The sequence below is a fragment of the Dunckerocampus dactyliophorus genome, chromosome 4 (assembly GCF_027744805.1).
Source record: "Dunckerocampus dactyliophorus isolate RoL2022-P2 chromosome 4, RoL_Ddac_1.1, whole genome shotgun sequence".
Taxonomy (NCBI): Eukaryota; Metazoa; Chordata; class Actinopteri; order Syngnathiformes; family Syngnathidae; genus Dunckerocampus; species Dunckerocampus dactyliophorus.
The window spans coordinates 4,827,271-4,854,833 of NC_072822.1; the positions used below are offsets into that span (position 1 = coordinate 4,827,271).

Sequence of the window (27,563 nt, forward strand, 5' to 3'; positions counted from 1 at the left end):
TACAGCCTTAAAACTTACAGTATATACTTAATAATTGTAAACAAATGATGTTGGCGACTTTGCCGATTTCACTTATTGTGGGCTATTTTGGGAACCGGTCCCCCGCGATAGACAAAGGAAAGCTGTATCATAAAGCTCTCGTCAAGTGTAAGATGTTAAACCAGATCCGAAATGAGCAAAATAATGACAAAAGTGCTAATCTGGAAGCGACGCTGTGCTTGGCTGTGTGTACACGGCGCCATCTTGAGTAAGTATGTCTTCTGTTAAACACGCACGTTATTTTAAATTCTTTAACACAAATTAGGATGAATTTGTATCGAAATAGGCTATACCAAAAACTCGCTGTGTAAAAATGTATGCTGGTCACCCCCATGTAGTCAGAAGGGCACAATCTTGATCACATGACTTTTATATGATTAGACTCCGGGATTGATAGTCGAGTCAGACTCCCTCCAATCATGGACTAGTTGACTATTCCTAAACGTGCCTCCATTCTAGCACAGAGAAATGGCCGCACTAAGCCCGCGATTAGAGCGCAGGCGTGTGCCATGTAGGTTTTATCCAAGAACAAGCGCTATGAAAGACCAATTAAAAGAGAGCAAGCGATTCTTGTCCCTTGAAAGGAGCTTTCTTGTGAAAACCTCTTAAATTGGCTGTGTGGTTATGTAAGACACTGCTCTGGTTCACTAATGCATACATTTGTTTTGAGCAATGAGCAGGATGAAAGTCTTTCATGGAATCTTGGTGGTGTTTGCCTTCCTGGTTATACTGATTAGTTCCGGGGCAAACTGCAAAGTTTTATTGATCGTACAGGCAATGTTTTAAGTCACAGTTTAGCGTTTACCGCCACGAAAGTGTAAGAAAGTTAACCACTATTGACGGTGTGATAGCTGAAGTGCAGCTGCTTGGAATGTAAGTCACTTCATGTAACTTCCTGAGTACACTTGCTTCTTGCTTATTGCGGTTCATTGGTTCCAGACCCAGCCGTGATAAAAGGCATGTTCGACATCAGAAAAAGTGAGAAAAAACTCCTCCCGTGTCATGTGGAAGTGGTACATTTGAGGTTTCTTGCTTTGTCCTTTTTCTCCACTTTGTTTGAAACACTTTCTTAAGAATAGAACAAATAAATTGGAGCTAACTAGTTAGCCCGGTGGCTTGCTAATATGCTATTAGTGGCGGCCGTCTTTTATGGCCCTGCGGTGATCCCATAGCCTGCGCATTTGTGCGCAATGTTGTGTAAACAAAGAATAATAGGAATGGAAAGGTGACTATAGGGGTGTTATTTCATGTATACGGGGCTCTAATAATGATACAGTATTTGAGTTTTCTATGCTCTAACTACCAAAACGTTCAGTTGATTAATATTAAATCTTACTTCTTAGAAATTCACTTATCGCGGTCGAGTCTGGAACCAATTAATCGCAATAAATGAGGGACAACTGTAGTCACTTTTTCACCCGTATTACCCAACATAGACCCAGTAAGAGAAAACCTATTTAAGGCATAAGACTGAGATGAGGGACAGACAGGAAGTAACGTCAGGTTACCGCTGCACCAGTAGCCCGTGTTAGGGATTATTGTGCCTGTTGTGAGAGAATTCAATCCTGCAATAAAAGCCTGTTGTTCGGTGATCAAGTCTGGTGTTTGTGTGTCTCACCGAACATTACAGTCACATTACTGACACCCAGTGGCCAGTGTAGAATACTACATAGCATAGCAACGTCTTTGAATGTGTCCCTTGAATCCCCAACATTTGTGTTTTAGTTAACTCATTCAATACCGAAGTATTTATACGTTTTTATAACCTCGAATGTCCGATCCCAACAACATATTTACCGTATACGTTTTTTGTGCAAGAGACAAAAAGAGGTGATGATGCAACTCTGCACTAATGCATTGACATTGCAGAGCACTTTTAAGCCATAAAAACGGCCACGAGGCGGGAGAAGTGCATTTGATAAGCGCACAGCAGGGTGATTTCATTGGAAGAATCGCATGACGGGGAGGAGGAAGTGAGAGAGCGTGGAGGAGAGTAGCGTGCAGAAGGTTATGTATGCATTGTAGGGAAATTTTAACGCGTGCACACACATAGTTCAGTTCCAATTGTGAAACAGTTCATATTGTTTTATTGGTAAATAAAGCACAAAAGCAACAAATAATTGTGTCAAAGTGAAAGTTATGCTTGAAATGTATTTTTTTCAAAAAGTTTTCCTCCCTTTTATTTTTCTGATGCAAGGTGGGAGTCCAATCTTTCTTTTGCTAGGTTCCATGTTGATATAAACATGGAACACAATATTCTGTGTGCCTTGAAAGATCAGTCAAAATCGTCTAAAATGGCCGCTACCGAAAAATGGCAGGGATTGAAGTTAAAGGGATTGAATTAATTTAGACCTTTTTATGTTTGAAAATGCTTAATTTAGGCAAAAATGCATACAACTTTGGACTAATAGGCCGTACAGTATTCAACCATGAAACAGCATGATTTATTAATATATTTGTAAAAAAAAAATGTGACAGTGAAGCTGCAAAATTCGAAGCACAAAGTGGGGAGGATTACTGTACAGCAGGGGTGTCCAAACGTTTTCCAGCGAGGGCCACATAGTGAAAAGTGAAAGGATGCAAGGGCCACTTTGGTATTTTGTAAACCAACACATAGAGATATGCTAAGAAGCTACATGTAGCTCAGGAAAAAACTGCATTTCACTTTTGTAATATAGGTGAAATGCTACTAAAAATGATGTTTTTTTTCCATAATACAATTTTATTCTTGTAAAAACTTTTGTTCTTCATTGGATTATGACTTTTTTTCTTAATATTTTGACTTTATTCCTGTAAAATGACAGCTGTTTTTTTCATTTCTTTCATTTCATTTTCATTTTCTTCTTGTAATTATAACTTTATATCTTTTTAAAACAATGTTTTTTTCTTTATTTCAACATTGTAACTAAAATTAGCATTTTCCTCATTTTACAAGATTATTCTCATAAAATTGCAACTTTTTTCTCATGAGAAAACTTTTTTTCCCTCTTAATATTTTGACTTTACTCTGGTCAAATTTCTTCTGTTAATTTAAAAAAAAATAATTTCCCAAACATTTCAAATTTCTTCTTGTATAGATTTTTCTTCTTCTAATATTTTGACTTTATTCCTATGTTATACATTTTCCCCCAACCTATGTTTCCAAAAATTACAACTTTATTCATTGTTTTTGTCAAAAAAAAAAAAAACTTCTTTAATATTTAATCTTCATGCTACTAAAATGACATTTTTCCTCATACTATTACTTTATTCTTGTGAAATTATGGCTTTTATTTCCTTTGATTACTTTTGATTGATTTTCCCATTTTTGCTGCTGTTGGTTTTTTTAAAGTGTTAAATTACATTTTTAGACTGTGCTGCGGGCCGATAAAATCACAGCCGAGGGCCGCAAATGGCCCCCGGGGCTTCATTTTGGACACCCCTGCTGTACAGTATATTCCTTTGCTTGTCTCACAGTCTTCCTCTCTTAACACCCCAGCTGCTCCTTTTTTGGAATAAGTGTTGCAAAAAATACACCAATACGCAAAAAGTGTAGGGTTATCCTTTGATGATGGGCCCCCAAAGCTTTGTCCAAATTGTGTACTGTACGATGCCAGAGGTATTGTGGCTGTTGCTGTAGTTGCCTTTGGAAAAAGGTCATTAATACAAGGATGAATGGTTTCACATTTCTTGTGTATTTTCCTCATGTTTGACTTGATTTGATAACCTTCTCGACCCTCATCTCTCCACTTGTTTAGTCCCGGACCCCCCTATGATCGACCTCTCCAAGAGCAAAGTCTACAACGAGGCCAGCATCTTTTGGAAACTGTCTGAAGACCACTTGCCCACAGACCACCACCTGCTTGAGTACCGCAGGTGCTATTTTTTCCCCCCATCATAAGACTATTCAATGTATTTATTGATGTAAGCTTCTACTCCTGAACTGCTGCTCACAAAAGGGTAACATTTTGTCATTTGATGCACCCCTGCTGTGTTGCCTGTGCTATTCTTTTCCTGACAAACGCACCACATGTGACACTGTGATTAAACCCCGTAAGGGAGAGTGACTTGAAGTTGTTCACACAGATGTTTAGCCGAATCACCACGAAATTTGGCACACACCTTGAGGGGATTGACAAGCATGTGTGTGTAAAATTTGATGTAGATTGCTTGAAAAATATGGCTGCCATCAAGCTAAATGCCTTTTTGAGGGGCACTAGCAGGACGAATTGTCCACAAGTCTTTGAGCATTTGTCTAATGATGATAAAACCCTTCAGGGTATATGTACTACATGTGTGCTAGCATGTTGTCACCACAAATGAAAATGTTGCATTTTGGTTGTGATGCACATTCTGCCGTGTTAACCTTTTCAATGTTCTTTCAGATTGGGCGCCCCGGATGGCGAGGACAGCAGCGTGTGGAGGGTCACGGAGCGAGTGTATGGACCCACCGCCGTGGTGTGCGACCTGGTCGCTGACAGCTTGTACACCTTCAGGGTGCGGAGCTGCAGGAACTCCATGTTCAGCCCTTACAGCCCAGAGGTCACCTTCCACACCCCGCCTGCACCCGGTAATGTTGTGCGACATTATGCTGCGCATTCATTCATTTTCCCCAATGATTATTACGGAGAGGATTAAAGTGACTGTTGAAAGCCTGCCCAAGCTAACGGCTGATCCCCTTCAGTTCTCGAGAGTATTCAATTGTGCAGGCTTTTTCTTGTGCAAAGATTATCAAATGACAGATGCTTCACTTGTTTGCGTTTTCAATTCTGAGGCAAGCTGTGCACAATGGAGGCAATGAAGCACAATGATGTTTTTAGCGGATCGCCATGGTAATGCTTTTTGTGTCGCGCACGGTGGGCGAGAGGGGAGAATTTTTGTGTGTGTGTGTAACAGTCTGTTACACACACAACATGATTTGGATAAGTGTTATGATTGGAGCATCCGCATTCCTGTGTTCTGGATCATGGAGGACTGAGTGGCGGGCTTCACTGTGCATCAGTAATGAGGAGGAATTTCATAGAACACAAACACACACACACACACACGGCAGCTATATTTAGCTCGAGCTCATGAGAATATACTGTCGTTGGTCTCCACATAAGGTGCGCCTGCACAATCTAATTGTCATAGTGCGGTTGTAGTTTGCACTGCATTATTGTGACCCTCTATCAACATATTAGAAGTGCAGCAAATTGGTGCACTTAATGACATCCGTTGCAGTGCATGAGCAGACTTTGGCATTACTATGCCCTAGTTGCGAGGAGGACTTCCCAGGCATGTGCAAATGTGTCTTCCCCCCCAGGAGGAGACCTCATGTTGCCCATCTATCCAGAGTGGTTGAGTGAACAGGCACAGCCATGATGTCATTTGGCCCGCTAACTATTTTTAGAACGTAATTAATTCCCTCCAACTCCTGCTCACGGTGATTTCTTACAGTTCACAAGGCTTTGCTTTTATTGTGGGTATGACGGAGAGCTTGTGTTGCAGCGCCCTCGTGTGTCCGGCTGTGGTGATCACATCAATCTGCACTTACAGGAGCTTTACAGGAGCTTTTGGCTTGCTTGAGGTGGTGAAGCATTTGAAGCAAAAACGAAAAAGTAAAGTTCGGGGAATTGGAGCTTGTTGCTAGGCTTGGCTTCCACAGCACTGCAGCATACAGTAGCTCACAAAAACGAGTACACCACTCATTATTGTAGCTTTTTAAGGGGCAGTGCTACAGGAGGTCCTGTGTCCTACATACAAGTTCCATTTTCTATGCCGCTTATCCTCACTTGGATGGTGGGGGTATGCTGGAGCCTATCCCAGCTGACTTTGGGCAAGGCGGGGTACACCGTGGACTGGTCGCCAGCCAATCGCAGGGCACATATAGACATTCATACCCAAGGACAATTTAGAGTCGCCAATTAACCTAACATGCATGTTTTTGGAATGTGGGAGGAAACCGGAGTACCCGGAGAAAACCCACACTTGAGGATTTCACACATAGATACCCAGGGGGAGATTCAAACCCAGGTCTTCCACATCTCCTGACTGAGTGGCTAACCGGTCAGCCACCTTGCGGCTTCCATCCCTACGACTACAACTTATACCTAAATGAACATCACCGACACCGATACCGATCACCCACGAGTGAAATTGGCCAATACGGATCACATAGATTAAGTGCATTCATTTATTTTCATCGTTTATTTTAACCCAAACGAAACGAATGTTTGTTTTACCAGAACATGAACAAAATGCTGGTATCCACACCTCACATTTTGTATTCGAGACTGCCTTTCTTTCTCGTGTTCTCACATTGTTAACTGAAAACCTGAATGGAAAGCAGGCTTTGCAGGCACCTCATCTTGGTGACCTCTGGTCTGTGTGACATGAAAGGGGAACCATAAAATGGAGACGAAACATATTTGACGTACTTTTCCAAAATCAGTGGTGAAACTTAGAGGATCAGGCGCCTTCTTTAAGGAGACTTCGGATGAGAGAGCATCCAGCAGGACCCCAGGCAGCCTGCAAACCTGGTTTCCTCCACTGACGTCCGGCCATCCAGTCCGATAAATACAGGCTGGCTGCGCCAATGGGGGCGGAGCTGAACAGCATTTAAAAGCAAATATCGGCATATGGCGGTACCGTGCTCGTTCACAGAAATCGGCCGATACTGATTTGTGGCCGATTGCTCGGAGCACCCCTACCTTTCACATGTTCAAAGATACCATCTTGATCCTTGTTGACGGTCACGGCGTTTAAGTGGTTTGCACTGGGCATGCAACTACTGTTCATCGGTATTTCTCCACTCTCTCTGAGCATTTTACAACTTTCACTGTCACTTTCCTTTTTCTTTGTCACATTGCAAGCAGAAAAGTCTCCCTTTCGCTTGGGAGACATCATGAGAGGGAAACGTTAAGTCACGTTGTGCTTCCTCAGTGACCGTATTCTTTCCTTGAGTGGTCACAACTAGTTTGTTTTCTTTTTGCACATTGTTAAGAGTTTCTAGGAGTGTGTCGTAAACAAACATAACGCCAGGACAGCCTCTACAGAAATGAAACTCGGGTGTACTTTAGAGTAGTCAGTGTGCAGTTGAAACACAATAAAATGCTGTTTTTGTAAGATACTGTAATTTGCACATAAAGCCTTCAATTGCGCAACATTTTTCATGTCTATTTTTATTTTTCGTTTTTTAACAAGGACCTGAGTTGCCTATTTTGCTCTTCATGTTTACCGAACACAAGTTCCGGCATTTATTCACCTGTGCATTGTGCACAGAAGCCAGCATACTGCAGCAAAAGTGCACATCTGAAGCGTGCGTCTGTGCTCATGGCGGACTAGATTTTGGGATTCTTTGGTCACACTCTCAGCAGCTTGGTTATGCTATCCCGTGCGTTTTTGTAAACCGTATGAGTGTTAATGTTGACGTTATCAACAACACAGGTCGTCATGGCTGCTCTCTCTCTCTCTCTCTCTCTCTCTCTCTCTCTCTCTCTCTCTCTCTCTCTCTCTCTCTCTCTCTCTCTCTCTCTCCCTCCATGTACAGCTTTCGACTTCCTGTTCAGCGACAAGTGCGGCTTCACCACAGAGCGCCTCATCCTGAACAAGCGGCGAGATGCTGTGGAGAGCGTGGCCGGCATGGCCTTCCTGCTGGCGGCGGAGCGCGTGCAGACGGGCGGCTACATCGGACTGGACTACATCATCGGGGACACGGGCATCTCTCAGGGAAGGTGGGCCACCACACTCACCACCACCAGTGCCAGTTTTAGCCCAGGATGTTTAGTCAGGACTGCATTTCTTTGTGAAGCTGCCCGGGGCATTGATGTGCTCAACCACAGTGTCGGGCTTCATAATCATAATAACACTGGGAAATGTTGTGGCTGAAACTCAGCTCTGAATCCCCGAGGTCACTTCCTGTTCAGACGTCTGGAAGACATTTATTGAAACACGCACGAGTCTTATTTATGTCTTACATGGCTTATTTTCTCTGATTATATCTATGATTAGAATATTGGGTAATATGAGTGTAAAAGTATCAGAGGGAGAATAGAGCATAGCTCTTCAGGAAGGAAGGAAACTTTCCTCTTGCTTCAGGCAAGCTTTTATTTATCAGGTGGCAGCAAAACAAAGCAGTTGAGAACAAACACATTAGCATGTCTAGCTAGCCCTGCTCACTTCTACCTTCCTTACCCCGCCCCCTCCACATGCCCAAGGCCAAAGGTCACATAAGTACCCCGTTTTCATAGCTGTTTCATGCCTTGAGCAAATGCTTGACTTTTTTTCTCGTAAATGTACAAGTTTGTTGTAACATTCCTAACAGGCATTGCCTGAGACAGCTATCAAAAGGGGGGACTTATGTGACCTTTGCCCACGGCCAAAGGTAACATTAAGTCCCTCTAATGCCGCCAATGTCAGCATAAACTCGTAAATTTACGACAAAAAAATCGTAATGCTAAGAGACAATAGTCGTAAATATTACAAGAAAACTCCTAACTTTATGTTCCATCCATGAAACAGCTATGCGACGTTTGGCCATGGGCAAAGGTAATATTCCGACTTTTTTTCTTGACATTTAAGACTTTTTTTCTTGTAAATTTCCAACTTTTTTTGTCGTTGCATTACCTTTGCCCAAGGCCAAAGGTCACATAAGACCCCCCTTTTGATAGCTGTCTCTGGCAGTGCCTGTTACAAATGTTTGAATAAACTTGTAAATGTACGACAAGAAACTCGTAAAACGAGAACAAAGTGTTCCATTTACGAGAAACGTGTCACTTTATGTTGCAGGCGTTGCCTGAGACGGCTTTATTCTCTGAATTTTCTGACTTTATTCCCGCAATGTCAAGATTATTATATTTTTTCCATCGTATAATATAGCTCATTAATGACTACATTTTTTATTTTTTTAGAACATGCCATAATATGAATAATATGAATAAATAAATAACACCCCTGGTTTAGAAGCACTACCTGTTGCGTTTTCCAGAAGAAGGTTTGAGGCGTGGCGCATGTAATGAATGATACAGTATGTAGGAACTACTGCATGTCATGCACTTGACTCGTTTTCCAGACACTACTGGGCCTTCAAGGTGGAGCCTCACTCGTACATGGTCAAAGTGGGCGTGGCCTCAGACACCAAGCTGCTGGAGTGGTTTCACAGCCCCAGGGACACCAGCAGTCCCAGGTAAGCAACCGTGCAACGTTAGCAAGGCGCTGACTAATGAGTCGGGCGTGCGTGGATTCTAAGCCGTCTGTCCTTTTGAGTCCTTTGCCAGCCGACTGCAGCACACCGACATTCTGCAAAGTGCCTGAGCGGGGCACTAAGCCTGTGATGTAAGCGAAGCAGCATTAACTTGTAAAGCGCTTATTCCCCAGACAGAAGCTGCCTTTCTCACTGCCTGTTTGGATCAGCTCGTGTAAAAGGTCCCATCTTCCACCATTTTTCACCACTCTGTATTGGAAGCGTGTTGTCTGAAATCTCTTCCTGATGCCGCAATGTAGACGGCGTAAACGTGCTTTCAGTAAGCCCTACTGGGAACAAGCTGTTGTGCGTCTGTGGCTTTCTGGCGAATGAGCGGCTTTTGTTTTGTTTTTCATCATATTACAACTTAAAAATGTCATTTTCTTGAAGATTTCAACTCTATGCTACTAAAATGACATTTTTCTTCATATTACGAGTTTATTGTTGCAAAATTGCAACTTTTTTACTCAGAATACGACTTTGTTCCTCTTAATTTGACTTTATTCTCATAAAATTACAGCTGTTTTTTCTGTTTTATATTTACCAACTATTTCAACTTTCTTCTTCTGCATTTTCTCGTAATTAGGACTTTATTCACACAATATTTTCACTTTATTCTCGTAACACAACTTTTTCCTCAACCTAACCACAATTACAACTTCTGTTTTTCATAATATTACGACTTTAAAAAGTCTTTTTTTTCTTGAATATTTAACTCTGATACTAAAAATCACGTTATTTTTCCTCATAATATTACAAGTTTATTCTTTACAAAATTGTGACTTTTTTTTTGCTCATTAGAATGCGACTTTTTTCTCTTAATAAATTGACTTTATTCTTGTAAAAATGCAGCTGTTTTTTTGTTCCCCCCCCCAACTATTTCAACTTTCTTGTAAATATTCTTCTCGTAATTATGACTTTATACCCATAATGTTAACCAAACTAATTTTTCTAAAAATTACAACTTTTGTTTTTTGTTTCTCATAATATTATGAATTTAACAAAAACATCTTAAAATTTTTTTTTCCTTAATATTTGATCTTTATGGTATTAAAATTATGGTATTTTTTCCCCCATAATATGACTACTTTTCTCGTTAGATTACAACATTTTCTCTATTTATTTGGAATTTATTCTTGTAAAATTACTGATTTTTTTTTTTTTAAATTTTCTTGTTAAGTTACATTTTTAGAGCTGCATTTTGGACACCCCTGACATACAGTACAAGAATGTAACATGACAACATGTTGCTGAGTATGAAGTGTTTTGGTGCAGCACCAGTCACGTGTGGACGCGCCTTCTCATTGAATAACATGAGAGAGTGTCTCCATAGCTTTGACTGGTATTGTACATTAAAAACAAACAAACTTTTGGAACCTAGAAAGCAGTCTGCATGTATTCGGCTTTTCTGCGGCTCGCGAAAGCTTCCAGCCGTTGGCGGCTTTTCAGTCATGCAGTCATTGGGCGGTCCACATGTGAATTTTAGCGGCGCCACTGCTGATGATGTGAGAAGTTTCGACTTCTGTTTTGTTGAAAGTAATGTAGAACAATAGAGTTGAAATATCTAGGAACTTATTGATGGGTTGTTTTTGTTCCCAGGTACGACCACGACAGCGGCCACGACAGCGGCAGCGAGGACGCGTGCTACGATCTGTCCCAACCCTTCACCCTCCTCACCGTGGGCATGGGCAAACTCTTCATCCCCAAATCCTCTACGTCCTCCTCGGCGTCCGGCGACCCGGGTAACCGCGCGCTCCCCATGCCTCAGCGCCTGGGCGTGTGCCTGGACTACGACGCCTGCCGGGTGTTCTTCTACGACGCCGACAGCATGAGGTGCCTTTACGAGCGGCAGGTGGACTGCTCGGGGACCATGTACCCGGCGTTCGGGCTCATGGGCGGCGCCAAGGTGCAGCTGGAGGAGTTCGGCGCCGCTAAGAGGCTGACTTTCTGAAGAGAGAGCGGCGGAAGGTCCCCATTTTGTTTGGCTATGTTTTGCACCTGGCGAGGGGGAGTCGCCCCCCCAGGCCCGATGAGGCGGATTCCATCAGGGCCCAAAAACCTAAGCTCAGTGTCTCTCTGCTTTTAATTAAATTAGCTCTTTTAAATGGTCTGTTTTTAACGTGAGACGCCTTTCGAGCTTCAGCGCTGATCACAGGATTAGGCTTGTAGCGAGCCTGCGTGGCTACGTTAGCAGCTAGCGCCTCTGTGCCTTTTTTTCCATTTAGTTTGCGTCACAATCACACGTCATTGCACAGTTGTTGAGTAACACCATACCTGTGTGTAACTACTGTATCACATGCACTGGCATCACCTCCTTTCTGTTCAGTTTAGCACCGGAAAAAAAACCACTACTTTGTCACTTTGACCCCCTCCCCAACCCCAACCCCAATCACTGAATGTGACCTTGAACATCACTTCATAACACAAGACCGAGCCTCAGCTGTGGTGCAACCCAAACAGCCTTTTTAACAGTTCAGGTTCAAAGTGCTGTCACAAACACTCGCACGTCGCTGCACATATGGAGGTGTTTACGCATATTTTGTTTGTTTTTTTTTTCTTCCTAAGGTTTTACGGTACGACAGGTGCTTTGATCTTTATTCCAGGTGTCTAAATGCAACCTACCTCTTTGCTGTCAGGCCTGGAAAAAACCTTGTACCTGTTCACTACCCTCGGCAGATTTTTGGGTTTGATTTCAAGTCACTTTCAACATGTCCGGCCTTTTGTCTTCGAACACTGGAATTTGTTTGATTTTCACGAGTTCGAGTGGACCTGAGAAACTACACTGTAAATTCACCTGCCTCATTTTTGACACTTTTAAAAAAATATAGATACTCTCCATGTTTTGTGTTGGTTTCATCCTGAATAAATCACGTTGGTTTCCTATTTAGCCCAGTCTTAAGTAGTAATGATGTCTGTTTTGTGCAGCTTGTCCACAGAGGTCACAAACTTAACAAAAAACGCACATGCACTGAAGGATTGGCAGCTTGCTTTTGTTTGTATTTCCATGGAGGAATGTATACCATGATAACAGCTGAATGTCCTTTTTGCCCCCCCTCCCATACAAATCTAAACCAAATCTTTTCCACCCTAATCAAAGCTAGCATGCTGCATCTCAGTAACACTTTCTAATAATAATAATAATAACAAAGTGTGTGCAATATTACTCATACAAAAGGCAGCAGGAAGAGAAACGGCTAGCTTCCGACTAAAAGACACTACATTTGCACTGAAAGTAATTCATAATGGAATTTACGTGATAAAAAGGCCTCCAACTTGAATTAGCAAGTTTTCCCTCTAAAGTGGTGATCATGTGACTTCTATGGAGAGTTTGGATGCGTCAGGTGGTGGCGTTTGTGTGTGTGTGTATGACGTAAATGTGAATATTATATTTCATTGCTGGATTTTAAGTGTGAGGACGTCATCCAATAAAACTGGTGTTTGTAAAAAAAAAAAAAAAAAAATCTCGTCTGTTGTGTTGCGTACATATCTTTGAAGCGTTACGACTTGATTAAGCCATTAAAGTGATACAATTCCAATGCAAAATACACGCATAACACCTGTTTTCCAGCACTCTACGGGGAAAATTGCAGGATTTTCATGTATTTTTAATGATTCCGTTACAATGATCCTTAGTATGATGGTAGTTCAGTTTATTTTATACTCATCTATTAAATGATAATGTAAAATGATAGGATATATTGTGTACACTTTTATAAATGAACATTATAAATTGCATATTACAGATACTGTTTAAATCCTAGTTACCAATCAGATGTTATATATAGACCCTTTCCAAAAAAATTAGAATGTCATGGAAAAGTTGTTTAATTTCCATAATTCCATTCAAAAAGTTAAACTTTCATAGATTATAGATTTAGGGCCCACAATTTAAATGATTTCAAGTATTTATTTGTTTATTTTTACATAATTTGGGCTTCCAGCTCATTAAACCCACGAAAACAGGAATTCAAAAAATTAGAATACTGTGAAGAAATCAGCCCAAATTTTGCAGGGCATGAATGTTTTAAACTGAGTGTGACACACTAATCATCTACTAAACTCAAATCACCTGCACAGGCTTCCCCAGGTGTCATTAAATTGCTTCAGTTTGGTTCAATATGGGGAAGACTGCAGACATGACAACTGGCCAGAAGACCATCATTGATACCCTCCATAGGATGGGTAAGCCACAAAAGTTCATAGCTAAGGAGGCTGGTTGTTCACAGAGTGCTGTGTCCAAGCATATCAATGGAAAGTCTAGAGGAAGGGCAAAATGTGGCAGGACAAGATGCACCAGCAAAAGAGATGACCTTGGGCTTCAGCGGATTATCAAACAGGGAAGATTCAAGAATCTGGCAGAGATCCAGAAAGAGTGGAATGAGGCATTCAGACGCATCCGGGAGATGGGCTACAACTGTCGGGTCCCTCGGGTCAAGCCACTTCTGAACCTGAGCCAACGTAGGAAGCGTCTCCACTGGGCCAAGGAGAAGAAGGACTGGACTGTTGGCCAGTGGTCCAAGGTCCTCTTTTCCGATGAAAGTAAAGTGTGCCTTTCATTTGGGAATCAAGGTCCAAGGGTTTGGAGGAAGACGGGTGAGGAACAGAACCCAAGCTGCCTGAGGTCCAGTGTGAAATATCCACAGTCCGTCATGATTTGGGGTGCAATGTCCGGTGCAGGTGTTGGTAAACTCTGCTTTCTTAAATCCAAGGTCACCGCAACAGTCTACCAGAATGTTTTAGAGGACTTCATGATTCCTTCTGCTGAGGATCTGTATGGAGATGCAGATTTCATCTTCCAGCAGGACCTGGCCCCTGCCCTTACCGCCAGAAGCACTAAAACCTGGTTTGATGCCCATGCCATCACAGTGCTTGACTGGCCAGCCAACTCAGCGGACCTAAACCCCATTGAGAATCTATGGGGTATTCTCAAGAGGAAAATGAGGGGCACCAGACCCAACAACAAAGAGCTGACGGCAAGCATCAAGGAAATCTGGGCTTCCATAACTCCCAGGCAATGCCACAGGCTGATTGCTTCAATGCCACGTGGCATCGAGGCAGTGATTAAGGCAAAGGGATTCCCAACCAAGTATTGAAGATTGACATTGTTTTGAAAGTACCATATTTTGATTGATTTGATGTGATCCTAATTTCTTTTCTTTTTCCTGCAAAAACTGAGAAGTAAATGGTGATTTCTTCACAGTATTCTAATTTTTTGAATTCCTGTTTTCGTGGGTTTAATGAGCTGGAAGCCCAAATTACGTAAAAATAAAACACTTGAAATCGTTTAAATTGTGGGCCCTGAATCTATAATCTATGAAAGTTTAACTTTTTGAATGGAATTATGGAACTTAAACAACTTTTCCATGACATTCTATTTTTTTGGAAAGGGTCTGTATTACATTTAAATTCCTGATGTATTCAAAACAATGTCAATTTTTTTTGTAACGAAGAATCGCACATTAAACATTTTTGATGGGGTTAAATAAAATTTGCCCAAGTTAAAAATGTGAAATGTAGCATTGTAAAATGTATTTTTAAAAATATTTTTTTCCATTCGTCTGTTTTTCTTCAACCACTTTACAGCAGCAAAATAAATTACTATAATTCTAAAAAACGTGTGTATGATAGCGGTCACAATGATAATATAACATATTACTAACGAAACACCTAGTGGCTGACGACCTGTCAATCATCCATCCACCTGCGCTGGGCGGATGGGAGAAGGGGGCGGGGCGGGGTTTGACGTCATGTCCAACGTCTTGCGTCTGAACGCGGAAGAAGGGACGTCGGCAAGCTGTGGGAAATGAGCCTCCACCGTCAATTGAGGTGTACTAATAACGACGTTAGCTGCTTCTACCGCCACAGTCTTCCATCAGTTTTCACCACTATTCTCCACTGGGCCACATCCTCGCTTCAGGCTTCCACACCGCCCCTATGAGCATTGAGCCGAGGACGACACGCTGGGAATCCGTTGAAGGTACGTGGCTAGCGGCGGCTGTGTTTGCCCGCTACCTGTTAGTAAGCTAGCTAGCTAGCTAGGTAGGCTGGGGCAGTGTATGCTGTTTCCCGTCAACATGTCTCCGTTTGCCACTTTTGGGATGCCTTTGTGGATACAGTCTCCTGTCTGTGACGTGGTGTGTTGCTGTCGACGCTTAGCCGACTTGACGGCTAGCTTAGTTTATGGGGGAAGGTCGCGTCTTCCTTCGCTAGCATGACGTTAACGTCACCTTGCACTGTTGTGATTTGGTGAAGCAACTTCCTTGTGTTTCGTTTTCTACACCAGGTGTGCGGACAGGTGGGCGGCTCGGCCTTTTCACAGGTGCCCTTCATACTTCGATCCTATGTTGATGATGATGCCCGTTGTCATCTCCAATCTATTGGAAGTTCTAGAGCAGGTGTGTCCAAAGTGCATTTGCGGCCCGCGGCTGTGATTTTATCGGCCCACAGCTAAAAATTTCATTTAACAAGGAAGCTTAAAAACAAAAACCAACAACAGCAGCAGCAGCAAAATGGGAAATTCGATCAAAAGTGAAAATATTAAGAGAAGAGTTGTAATCTAGCAAGAAAAAAAAGACATAATTTCATAAGAATAATGTAATAGTATGAGGATAAAGGCCATTTTAGTTGCATGAAGATTAAATATTAAATATTTTTTTAAGTAAAAAACAATGAATAAAGTTTAGTTTTTTGGAAACTTAGGTAGTGGGAAAATGTATAACATGAAACTAAAGTGAAAATATTAGGAGAAGAAAATATATAAGAAAGTTGAACTATTTGGAAAATTATACAAAAAAAACAGCAGCAGAAATGGAAAACAGCAGAAATTTTACCAGAGTAAAGTCAAAATATTAAGAGGAAAAAAACTGTTTTCTAATGAGAAAAAAGTTGCAATTTTCCGAGAATAAACATGTAATATGAGGAAAAATATAATTTTTGTAACAATGTTTAAATAAAAAGATAAAAAATATTATGGGAATAAAGTTATAATTACGGGAAGAAAATGTACAAAAGGAAACTGAAATGAAATAGTTAGAAAATAATAAAAAAAAAAAAACACAGCAGAAATGGGAAAAAAACAGCTGTAATTTCACAGGAATAAAATCAGAATATTAAGAAAAAAGTCATAATCGAATGAAGAACAGAAGTCGCAATTTTACAAGAATAAGCTCGTATTATAGAAAAAAACGTCCTTTTTAGTAGCAAAGGTGAAATGCATTTTTTTCTGGAGCTGCACATATCTTGTTAGCATATCTCCATGTGTTGGTTTACAAAATATCAAAGTGGCCCTTGCATATTTTCATTTTTCAGTATGTGGCCCTCGCTGGAAAAAGTTTGGACACCCCTGTTCTAGAGGGTTCTTCACATCTCCCCAGCTTTTTAGTTCGAGTATATTTTGAGGCGCTATACACTATTAGGCACCGCTGCACAAGCTATCCATCCGTCAATTTTAACACAATTTAGAGTTTTCCTATAATCTAACATGCATTTTTGGGGGGATGCGAGAGGGGAAAAACCCCTCACACGAACAGGGAGAACATGCTACCTCTAGTCCAGTTCCAACCCGCGAACCGCCCCTCCACCGTGCTGCCCATGCAGATCCACTACAAGAGCTGTCAGCAAAATTGACTATAATCTCTTCATTAATCAATTAGTAGCTGTCTAATTCCTTCAGTCTGAATTATTTATCAATACGAGATAATTGTGTGTTTCCATATTCCCCTCCTTTTCGCTTCCTGTAGGTTAAATAGTCTTGTTTCCCAAAAGTTTAGGCCAAAACTGAGCCTGATCAATGACGGAAAGACAGCTTTTGTATTTGTTATTAGACAGTGCAAGTGTCGATTGAAAATTGTAGCCGCCGTGACACGTCGCCCGCTTGAAAGGTGTTAAGGTGTTTCCTGTTTTGATAGGAAGTCTTGCCCAAGGCACGCCGGCTAGAGGTCACCATTGTTCACCAAGCCTGCAACGCTACTTCATGACCCGTGTGAAGCAGCGTTTCTGCGCTTGTTGTGTGTGCGGCGTGTTTCCCTCTCGTGCGGATCTGTTTGCATGGATTCGTTTTTGATTTGAACACGCGGCGCTCTCAGTCACTGCCTGGTACTCCAAAAACCACAAACATCCACTAAGATCTTACGCCAGCAGATGTTGCAGACAGGGCGTCGGCTGTGGATGACAATACGTCTGGAAAAAGCAGCACAAACTGAGCACGGTTACGTCTGCCAAGTGCGACAACTTGAAAGTGAGAGGCTTTGTTTTTAACATCTCTTCCTGTGTGTTGCTTAGTAAGATGGATTGCACTAAAATTGAATGACTTAGCATAAATCTTGCAGGATAGGTGACACACGCATAGGAAGAATTCATCACATTTTGGTGCAAATGAAAATGTGGGTATTTTCTCCTGTCTTCTATAAATGGAACTGAAGGTGGTCGCTCGCCCTGCCAGTTATTTAGGATGACAGCCGCCTTGCATAAAAGAATCAACCAGAACAACTCAAATGAATCCACAACTTCAAAGCACACTGCCGCGTAGACGTGTTGTGTAAGTAATGCAATTGCTCCTCCCTTGAGTTGTTAATGACAGCCACCTTGCATAATAGAAGTAACTACTGGAAATAACCAGAAAGACGTGAAATACACCTCAAAGTCAAATCACGTCATGTGATGTAGACGTGTTGTGTAATTAATGAATTTATCAGTGATCATTGCCGCACTGAACAATGAAAAACGCTCGAAATCCCCCAAAAGTCAGGGAAGTTGCAGTAATGCTAGGGCTGGGTGATATATCGATATTGTAAAAATATTGAAATTTACTTTAAGCACGATATCAAAACCAACCATATCGTTGATATCCATATATTTGATATATTTGTGCTGTATCTCCCTCATCCCTGCATGCAGGAGGAATAAGCGACCTACATACCTTTTTATCCTATTTTATGTTTTTATTTATTTATTTATTTTTTTACATACCAACCTTGCGTATTACAATAGTGTTGCCTAAGGTGATAGGGCTTTTAGCCAATCAGCACTTTGTTGCTATTTTCCAACCAGTTCTGCGGGCCGGATGAAATTGCAGCGCAAGTCAGATCCCTGAGTTTGACGCATGTGGTGTAGATGCACGGCCGGTCCTCATTTATCGCGGTTAATTGGTCCCAGATTTGACCGTGATAATTGAGTTTCCACAGGATTCATTATTAATACATTTAATTTTTTTCTAATTTTAGAATAGAAAACCTGTTTGAGTTTCAAAGTATGATTTTGTCCCATTATTAGAGCGCTGTAGACGTGAAGTAACACCCCTATAGTCACCTTTACACTCTTATTATTCTTTGTTTACAACACATTGCTCAGCTGTTATGCGCAGGCAACAGGATCACCGCAGGGACACAAGAGACGGCCGCCGCTTTAAGCATGCTACCCAGCTAACTAGTTAGCCTCCAATTTGTTTATTCTAAACGTAAGAAAGGGTTTCAAACAGTAGTAAGTTACCACGTCCACATGGAATGTGAGGAGAACTTCTTTTACTCGTACATGTGGGCTCTGCCATGTCTGAGTCCATGCAGTGTGAAGGCAATGTAGGTAATGTCATGTCTCATCAATAGAACATTACTGACACCCAGTGACCAGGATACTACAGTTAGTCAACCACAAAACAGTGGTCATTTATTCATTAATAATTAACAAACGGCGACGGCGTGAGGAAGCGATATTCGAACCTCAACATGTGTTCTCTCTCAGGAAGCCATCAATGAGGAACATGAAGTATTTTATGGCACATGTTATAATATTTCATCAGCAGTTGTAAAGTGACACTGAGTGTGTGACATGCAAACAAACATGCCGCCATTGTTATGCCACATATGTCATCAGTGCGTCAATGCATCACAAACCCGTTATAAAAGTAGCACGCAATTTGTCACACCCCACACCAGCACACGCTCCCTTCCCTCGCTCTCTGTAAAAATGACAGATAAACATTTATCCGTGCTAAATATGCAGCGGGGTTGCAGTCACATTTATTGACTGATTTTGTGTGTGTGTGTGTGTGTGTGTGTGTGTGCGCACGCGCGTGTGTGTGCGCGTGTGTGTGTGTGTAGTAGGAAAAGACTCAAAGCTAATCTGTTGGCATATGGTTTCATTAAGAGCATGGCAGGGTGCTCCCTTCAACTCCTCCAGCTATTGACTCAAAATGACCTGTTGATCACAACTAGAAAAATAATATTTGAACGTCCCTTTTTGGAACGGAAGGATATTGCTTTAGTAATCTGTCCTGTTCTGATCCGAGGTGCTCTAGTAAAAGCATGGCTTTGTACTTAGTATGTTAAACATCTTATGTCGACTTGTTGAAAAGTAACTCTGGCTAGTTTCTTCATTTTGTTGTCTTGTCGAAAGGTCACTTAACACATAAACGGTACATGGCCTGAGATCAGTTTACTATTAAAGCTTCCTCTGCACTTGGTCTTGGTTCTGCAAATCTTTGAGCTCCAGCTAGGACTTCAGTAACCAACATTGCGGAACATATCCATTTAAGTCATGTGGACTTTTAAAGGTCCCCTATTATGCAAAAGTGACTTTTTAGTGATGTTCTAATAGTGGTCTGTTTCCCTAAGGTCTGGTACTGAGCACCAAACATAAGAAAAATCAATCATCTCCCTCACTGGAGCCTCCTGCGAGCAGTCCACCGGGCAGGCCATAGTCTGTGCTCTCAATCGTCTGTAATCTCTTATCTAATCACGTGGAGGATGTTTCCTTTGTCTCGGGGTGCGAGGTCAGAGTGCATTGTCCAGGTCAGGTTGTTGCACTGCATCGCTGCTGCCTCATCAGAATCAAGCAGCTCTTATTATCTCTTATTTACAGATTTCTTTTTATATGAACGACAACTTGAATCAATTCAAGACTTTGGAAGACCAAACGGGCTGACCTTAAATGTTTCCTCTGCCAGTACTGCGTGTGTAATGTGTGGGCTCTGAATATGTCTGACAGTCAGTCGTCCCTCGCTACATCACGGTTAGAACATCGCGCCCTCACTGTATTGCAGTTTTTCAAAAATAAATAAATGAATGATCACTGTTTGGTGGTTGAATACGGCCTATTATTAGTAAAAATATATGCATATATAAGCAACGTATACTTGGCCCAAATTAAGCATTTTCAATCATAAAAATGGCTAAATGAACGAAAATACAAATATAAGGCATTCAGAAGATGTGACATGTAGTGTACTACAGTGTCTGTGACGTTTTGTGCGCCTTTAAGAGGCGGGGCCTGGGAAGTGATGTGTGTGAGGTCAGCTAGCTAGAGATGCTGAGTGTTAGCATGGTTAGCAGTGTGGAGAGTGCCAGTGGCTGGCGTGAGTTGTGGTTGACAGCAGCTCCTGTCTGAATGAATGTTCATTGCATTCGTGTTATCTGCGACATTACAGTAGTGTTCTATTACACTGGCCATTAAGTGTCAGGAAAGTTACATTGATGAGACAATAGCCACCAAGTATGCCGTCATTGCTAACATGTGAGCCTACGTAATGTCTTATTTATTTCTAGGACTTCTTATTTTCTATTATTATGTCAACTAGATTGGGTAATACAAGTGTTAACGTGACTATAGGAGTCTACAGGGCTCTAATAATACTAAAAAACATATTTAAAAGGTCTTAACCAGATTTTCTATGCTCTAACTACACAAATATTTCATTTATAAAATAAGGAATCCTACTTCATGTCTTGCGGTTGGGTCTGTCACCAATTAACCGTGACAAACGAGGGGCGACTGTGTATGAAAGTAAAGAAGCTTGATTAGCTTTGCTTTCAAGGAGGTGCCACACTAAACAAGCTGCCTCAGTGCAGGGAGTTAAAGTAAGCTTATTACAGCGAGATCAAAAACAAAACACTTGACTTGTTCTCAAAGAGGGTACGTGTGCACGCTTTATAGAGGGACTACATCAGGAATGCTAGGCTAATCATGAAAATGTGAGTATTGAAAATCACCTTTTGGCTACGATGGCCTTCTTACAGCGGGTGATGTCTATACTTAATAGCCAGCATTTTTGTTTTTGTGAAGCTTCTTTTGGACTTGTTCTGTCTGCTAAATATTAACACAGAATGTTGACACTCACCAGCAGAGTTAATGTTTGCTGCTATTTGTCTGTCTGTTAATGGGATTAAAGCAAAAACCACACGTCTGTGTCTCAGTGACCACGCAGGGTATCTAGGCCAAGCATGACCATCACGTTTTAGTCGAGCTGGTTCCCTTTTTTTGTGAGAAAACTGCATTCATCATCGCACTTGCTTTCAGATTAGATTTAAAGTAAGATCAAAGTCCTGATGGCGAGACCGTTAACTTGGACATTGTCATTTTGTGTTTGATTTCTGGAGCAGTTCAGTGCAGATTATATCCATAGCAGACATATGTTCGTGTCCATTTAGTGGGATTTAACAGATGGTAGCAAACTCGCATCAAACAGTCACCGTAGTCAGTGGTTCTCAACTTGTTTGACTGCTGGTTTCACCATCGTGCCTTAATGACGAGCGCTGGCCCAAATTGCGGAAATTTTTCAACTTATATGTTATATTGAATGAAAATACAGTGCAGTTTGAAATTGAGGTAATGCAAAACAACACAGAGTCTGTGAAGATTTTCTATTTTGTTCTCACTAACATGATGATAGTTGTCATTCAGAAACTCCTTGTGAGAAAGGAGTGAGCCCTCTTGTCTGTCATACAGTCACTTTGTCTCCGTGGGGGGGAGGCGGGTCCGCTCATATACACACAGCATGCAATGTAAGATAAAAAGATGACTGCAAAGCCAAATGACAGTCCCGGAGTGGGAATATTAGTAGTGAACAAGGTGAGGCCGTCATCATGAACAAGCCATTATGGCATAAACAAAATGAACTTGCCCACCTAAACATATCCACCCGACACACCGACAGTCAACATTCACTGAAACGTGTGCGCGACAAAGTAAATACAAACGAAACAGCACTAAATGGTGTGTGTTCAGAATGCAGTTTCATACATTGCCAAAGAAATGCTGCTCTTCAATGCAGCTGAAAAGCCAGCTTTTCAAGAAATGCTGCAAACGTTTTATGGACAGCACGGACTGCCTGTGTGAAAATACCGCACAAACGGGCAATTCCACAACTTTACAGAATGAAAGATGACTGGGCTCGACTCCTGTTTCCGTGCCAGGATTGTACTGAACAGAATAATGATGCCTAGAGGAGTTGGGGTTCTTGTAAATAGTTGACATCATGTTGTTGTTCTTTGAATCAACAGCGCCTCTGCTGGTTGCGGCAAGGCAGTGCACCCCATTTAGCCAATTTTTGTTTTCTGCATGTAAAATGATAATTGTAAAACTATATAAGGTGTTTTGTGTTAAGATTTTTCTGTACACAAACCGAGGCAAAATTTAGGCGTAAATTATTTACATCAACCGAAAAACATGCTAACCGGGGCGTACGCTAACCAAGCTTCCGCAGTTCTGAAAAATCAGTTCATATCAAAGACCAGAATACCAAAATGTTGCATATGTAAAGTGCAGCTTCTTTCTGTGTTTGTGTGTCTTCCTCAGACTGCCCCACCGCGTCAGCTTATCAATGGGTGAATCTGGCTCCCGTCGCTCCACGCTTGTTTCCCGCCTGCCAATCTTCCGCCGGAGCAACAGCAAGCGGCAGGAGTCTCTGCCCTCTTCGCCGTCATCGGGCGGCAACTGCGTTCACACCTCGTCGCCCTCCAGCACCAACTCCAGCTCCGGTAGCACTGGCAAACGTAGGAGCCTCTTCCGAACGCCCTCTCTCAGCTTCTCGGCCAAACGTAACAGCCACCCCCGTGTCCAGCCCGTCAATTTAAACCTCACGCCACCACTGGCACAGACCACGGACGCCAATGGGAACAGTCAGACGATAACGTCATCATTATCGGCAGGTTTTAGCGATGGGAGCGCCCCACCCAAGTCACGCCACTCTTTCGGCTTTGGAAGCCACAGGCACAAGAAAATCACACGGTCTCAGACTGAGGATTTTGACAAAGCGCCATCCTCCTCTTCATCTTCAACCAATCGTAATGTGTTCATTAACTGCCTCAGCGGATCAGGTGCCAACGAGGGTGACGATTCGGGATTCATCGAAGACTACAGTGGCGCTAGCAGGCGCTCCTCGCGCCACAAGAAGCAGCTCCTGCCCAAATCTCTCTCCGCTAACCACCGCTTCTCTCGGACCAACTCCGATCATCACAGGCCTCCAGGAGACAACCCAGAACGCCCGAGTCCCAATGCCACTGCCACCCAGGGCGCCGGAGGGCTCACCCCGGGGTCGTGGCCGGGCGATGCCGGCCTGGAGAGCTCCCTCCAGTCTCCCATGATATCAGAGGATCGGACCACAGCCATCACCCCTTCTGAGTTCATCCCCATCACAGAGGACTCTGTTTCTGAGGTTGATGCCTTGCCAGCTCCCAGCCCGGGACCCACCTTGGTGTCTGGACTGGTCGCTGCTCCAATTGAGGGTCCATCTGTCCCACAGACCTTCAGCGGGACTGTCTCTTCCTCACAGGTACTGCTGCTCGAAATGTTGCACTTCCGTTTTATATGGTGAACCGTGATACCTAAATTGTCTGTACAATAAAATGTTCCACTTGTAAACGCACAAATGGGGATTTATCTGTAAAAAAAGAGCTCAGCTGTGAGGTGCCCTTGGATTTGAAGAACCAATAATAAAGCGAGAATATTTATGAGTGCAGGGTGCGAAGTGTGAAATACGGCATAAAACCTGAGCACCAGGCATGAAAAGTCTTATTATTGAAAGAGCATAAAAAGTCTATGCAAGTCTTCACACCCATGTGCTTCCATTCCAGGGTTTTATTTTATATTCTGCTAAGAACATGAGATCCCCTTGGCATGCAAGCTAATATTTTCACTCACTACTCACACATTCTTTGTAACTTCAGTGTCCTCTTCTCAGGTTTTCTTCACTCCAGCCAAATCCAGCGTTGAACAACCCTTACTCCCTGACACCAGCACAGCCAACACCACCGACTACGAGACGGCCATCTCCCTCTCGGAACCGGAGACCGCCGTGCCCTTCGCGCCTTCGCAGGAACAATCGCCAGACGAGAGGAAGGAGAGGGAGGAAGAACGAGCGCAAGCCAGGAAAGAGACCTCAGCAGCGGCAGCGAGGGGAGAGGAGCCCATCGGGGGGAACAGGGCGGGATGCCGCGTCGAGACCACCAGCGAGAGCGAGGCGGGAGCGCCGCCGCGTAGCGAAGCTTGCCACTCGTACCCGGAGCAGGCGGACAGGAGGACGAGAAACACGCTGTCGGTTCAGGAGAGAGGAAGCTTTTGTGGCTGCCATGAACCCAGGTCATGTCACCTACGGAAGCCTCACACAGGTGAGACATTCTGTCTGTGGGAAAATTCCCTTGCAGGCATATGGCAAAGCAGCTAGGTGGTGCCATAACCTCAAAAACGGTCGCCTTAAGCTGAAGACAGTTATTTTCATTTCCATGCAAGCATGAATGCAGTTCATCTTCCCATAGCCAACGTCATGTCATGTCCATAAAGTAAAGAAGTAACAAAGTTAGACATGTAATGACTATACTAAAAAGATGGTTTGAAAAACACATTATTCCTAAAACTAACATCATGCTATTTGGTCATAATGCTATTTGGTAATAGCAGAAAAGACATTGATGTGTGAATACAAATAGATGGCATAGATAGCGAAAATACATTTCTAGGCGTTATGATAGATGACAAAATGAGTTGGAAATCCCACATTGAGAATATACAACACAAAGTGGCAAGAAATACTTTACTTTTGCAAAATTTGTTCAGGAACAAAAATCACTCTCTACTCTCTATTGTTCTCTGGTATTACCATATCTAACTTACTGTGTGGCGATATGGGGAAGTAACCATAAAAGTACACTTCAATGTCTGAGCCATGGCATGTTGACGCCGTTCACTGGTCTCCATGTAGTGTGGGGTGATGTAATCTAATGTCATGTCTTCTCAGTGTAACATGACTGATGCCTAGTGGCTAGAATACTACATGTACCTTATCCAGCAATATTTTTGGGCTAATAATACATCATAGTCAACCACGAAACAGTGATCATTTATTAATTAGTCAATTTTTGAAAAAACGTGATTGAGAGAGGGAGCAATTTTCGAACCACGATGTAGCGAGGAACGACTGTAGTTTGATACCCCAAAATTCCCTCTGAATCTGCCAGCCAATGACAACCGCGGGAGACTCACAGTTTTCATCGCTCACCGGTGTCGCTGGCCACAGCCGCTCGTCGCCTCCCGTGTGCAGGGTTTTCTATGCGTTGGTCGTGGTCGTTTGTCACCCCTTGTGTGTGGAGCCCATTAACAGTCTGGCGTGAGTAGAACACTACAACAGGGGTCAACAACGTTTTTTCTTGCGAGAGCTACTTTTAGAAAATGAAAATGGCCACGAGCTACTCATTTTTGTAGAAATGATTTTCATACCTTATTTCAACCCAAACAGATCAAATATGCTTGTTTTACCAAAACATTCACAAAATGCTGGTATTCACAACTCACATTTTACGTTTCAGAATACTTTTCTTTCTAGTGTTCTCACATTATTAACTGAAACCTGAATGAAAAGCAGGCTTGCGGGCACCTCGTGGTCGTGGGGGGCTACCTGTCACCACGTTGGTAACCCCTGCTCTACAAAATATGCTGTGGAAAACCACACAAACTACAAACCTGCTATTTTTATTTGTGTTTATTTATTTTTTTTACTTAAAAGCTTGTTGAGTTAGTTTCAGGACAAATGTGCAATTACGCCCACACTTACTAAAAATCGTGCACACCAACATACACTTTGTAAAACTATTCAGTATGCAAATAATGTGGTGAGAGAGGCCTCTGTTTAGCTCCAAAAACATGCTGTTTCTTCTTTTTTTTCCCACATTCACTGTTTGTAGTCATTATGGCACTCGGCTGTTTGCCTGCCAGATTGTTGTGACTCACTTTGTTGATTTAGTCCAAAACACAACCTAAGGCTGTATGGAGTGAAGGTCTCAATAAAGGGAATATAAAGTGATTCTGTGTATTTTCCCTCTTGCAGCTTCCCTGTGTAGCAGCGTCAGCCCCTACCACGAGGTGATGCGCTTGGAAAGGCGTCTGCGCTCCTCCTCCGAAGGGGCCGGCGGTCCTCGCGTCCACGGGAACCACAGGGATGCCCCGAGCGTGGAGGGGTGCGGTCTGCTGAAACACAGGAACAACTCATCATCATCCAAACTAGGAAGTCTGGTAGGCACATGCGAATGATGTTGGCTTATATTTATAATAACTACTTTATTGATCCTTCATCATGGAAAGTCCATTCATCAGCTACACTGCCTGTCCTCATCAGGGTCACGGGTGTGCTGGAAGCTAACCCAACTGACATTTAGAGGCAAGCAATTTAGAGTCTCCTGTTGGCCTGACTGTGAGGCAGATGTGCCCTACCACTAGTCCATCGTGCTGCCCTGAAGCAGCATAGCAGAACAAAAACAACATTATTGTTTAAAGTTGTAGCATTGATGTTCCATTATAGGCCACGTTATCATAACAGTACGTAATATATGGATTTGGATAAACTGTGAGCTACGCTGTTTCCTTACTTCTTGATCTTACCTCGCTATCCCAATGGCGTAGCCTTGAGGTGTATTTTATTGTGCTGTCATGTTTGTTGTTTTGCTGCCTTTCCTCACTGACAGCTGGATAATAACACAGTGGGCTGACAAGAGATTGCGTTCACTTCCGTTTGACAAGATAATAATGCAAAAGAGTCCTCCGGAGATTCTTTCTGTTTATTGTTGATAAAAGCCATACGACTTTGAATGCACTTTTCCTCCCTTATTTACAGTCATGGCAGAGAACTTTCTGCTCTAAAATTTATGTGAAAGCTCCTAAGTGGCAATTAAATGAATCATACAGTCTGCACTCAAGCAGAGTTGAGTTAGAGAGCGAGCGAGCGAGCGAGGGTTGTCTAGCATCTCAGTTCACCTGGAGAGTCTTTAACAGTTGGTCTTTGGGCGAGCAATTGCAGGAAAACCACAAGCTAGTGCAGCTAAAGACCAAATAATCGCTTAATCTTCAAAGACATGGTGAGCCAAAGCGCATTCTAATAAAGTTGTAGCGCCTCGGAATCCTTCGCCGACGTTTGCGGCACAAAGTCAACAGCGTGAATCTGTGGGATTTGTTGGTGTTGGCATGCCCTTTGAATGTCAATGGGATGCTGGTTCGGACTGAATCAAGGAAGCAGGTGATGAATGTTTGTAGTCCATTTTAATGGAACTGGAGTTTGGGAAGTTTC

The 27,563-nt window shown here is 42.5% G+C and overlaps 2 protein-coding genes across 16 annotated transcripts in view; both read left to right on the forward strand.

Annotated features, from left to right (window-relative positions):
* trim36 (tripartite motif containing 36) overlaps positions 1–12,703 on the forward strand; it is a 43,087-nt gene extending 30,384 nt beyond the window's left edge. For 3 of the 4 annotated variants that reach the window (XM_054773436.1, XM_054773438.1, XM_054773437.1), the window contains 5 exons: positions 3,777–3,894; positions 4,404–4,588; positions 7,550–7,733; positions 9,071–9,184; positions 10,841–12,703. In XM_054773436.1, coding sequence (XP_054629411.1) covers positions 3,777–3,894; positions 4,404–4,588; positions 7,550–7,733; positions 9,071–9,184; positions 10,841–11,192 — 953 coding nt within the window. In that variant the 3' untranslated portion in view covers positions 11,193–12,703. The remainder of the gene's footprint in view (positions 1–3,776; positions 3,895–4,403; positions 4,589–7,549; positions 7,734–9,070; positions 9,185–10,840) is intronic. The other variant, XM_054773439.1, reaches the window with a different exon arrangement.
* A 2,308-nt stretch (positions 12,704–15,011) lies between these two features.
* The window catches only part of ccser1 (coiled-coil serine-rich protein 1), a 140,072-nt gene continuing 127,520 nt past the window's right edge, over positions 15,012–27,563 (forward strand). For 3 of the 12 annotated variants that reach the window (XM_054774142.1, XM_054774143.1, XM_054774145.1), the window contains exons 1-4: positions 20,394–21,204; positions 22,808–23,783; positions 24,192–24,618; positions 26,331–26,515. In XM_054774142.1, coding sequence (XP_054630117.1) covers positions 21,197–21,204; positions 22,808–23,783; positions 24,192–24,618; positions 26,331–26,515 — 1,596 coding nt within the window. In that variant the 5' untranslated portion in view covers positions 20,394–21,196. Of the gene's footprint in view, positions 15,219–19,343; positions 21,205–22,807; positions 23,784–24,191; positions 24,619–26,330; positions 26,516–27,563 lie in introns of those variants that run through there. The other 9 variants (XM_054774141.1, XM_054774144.1, XM_054774147.1 and 6 more) reach the window with 6 other exon arrangements.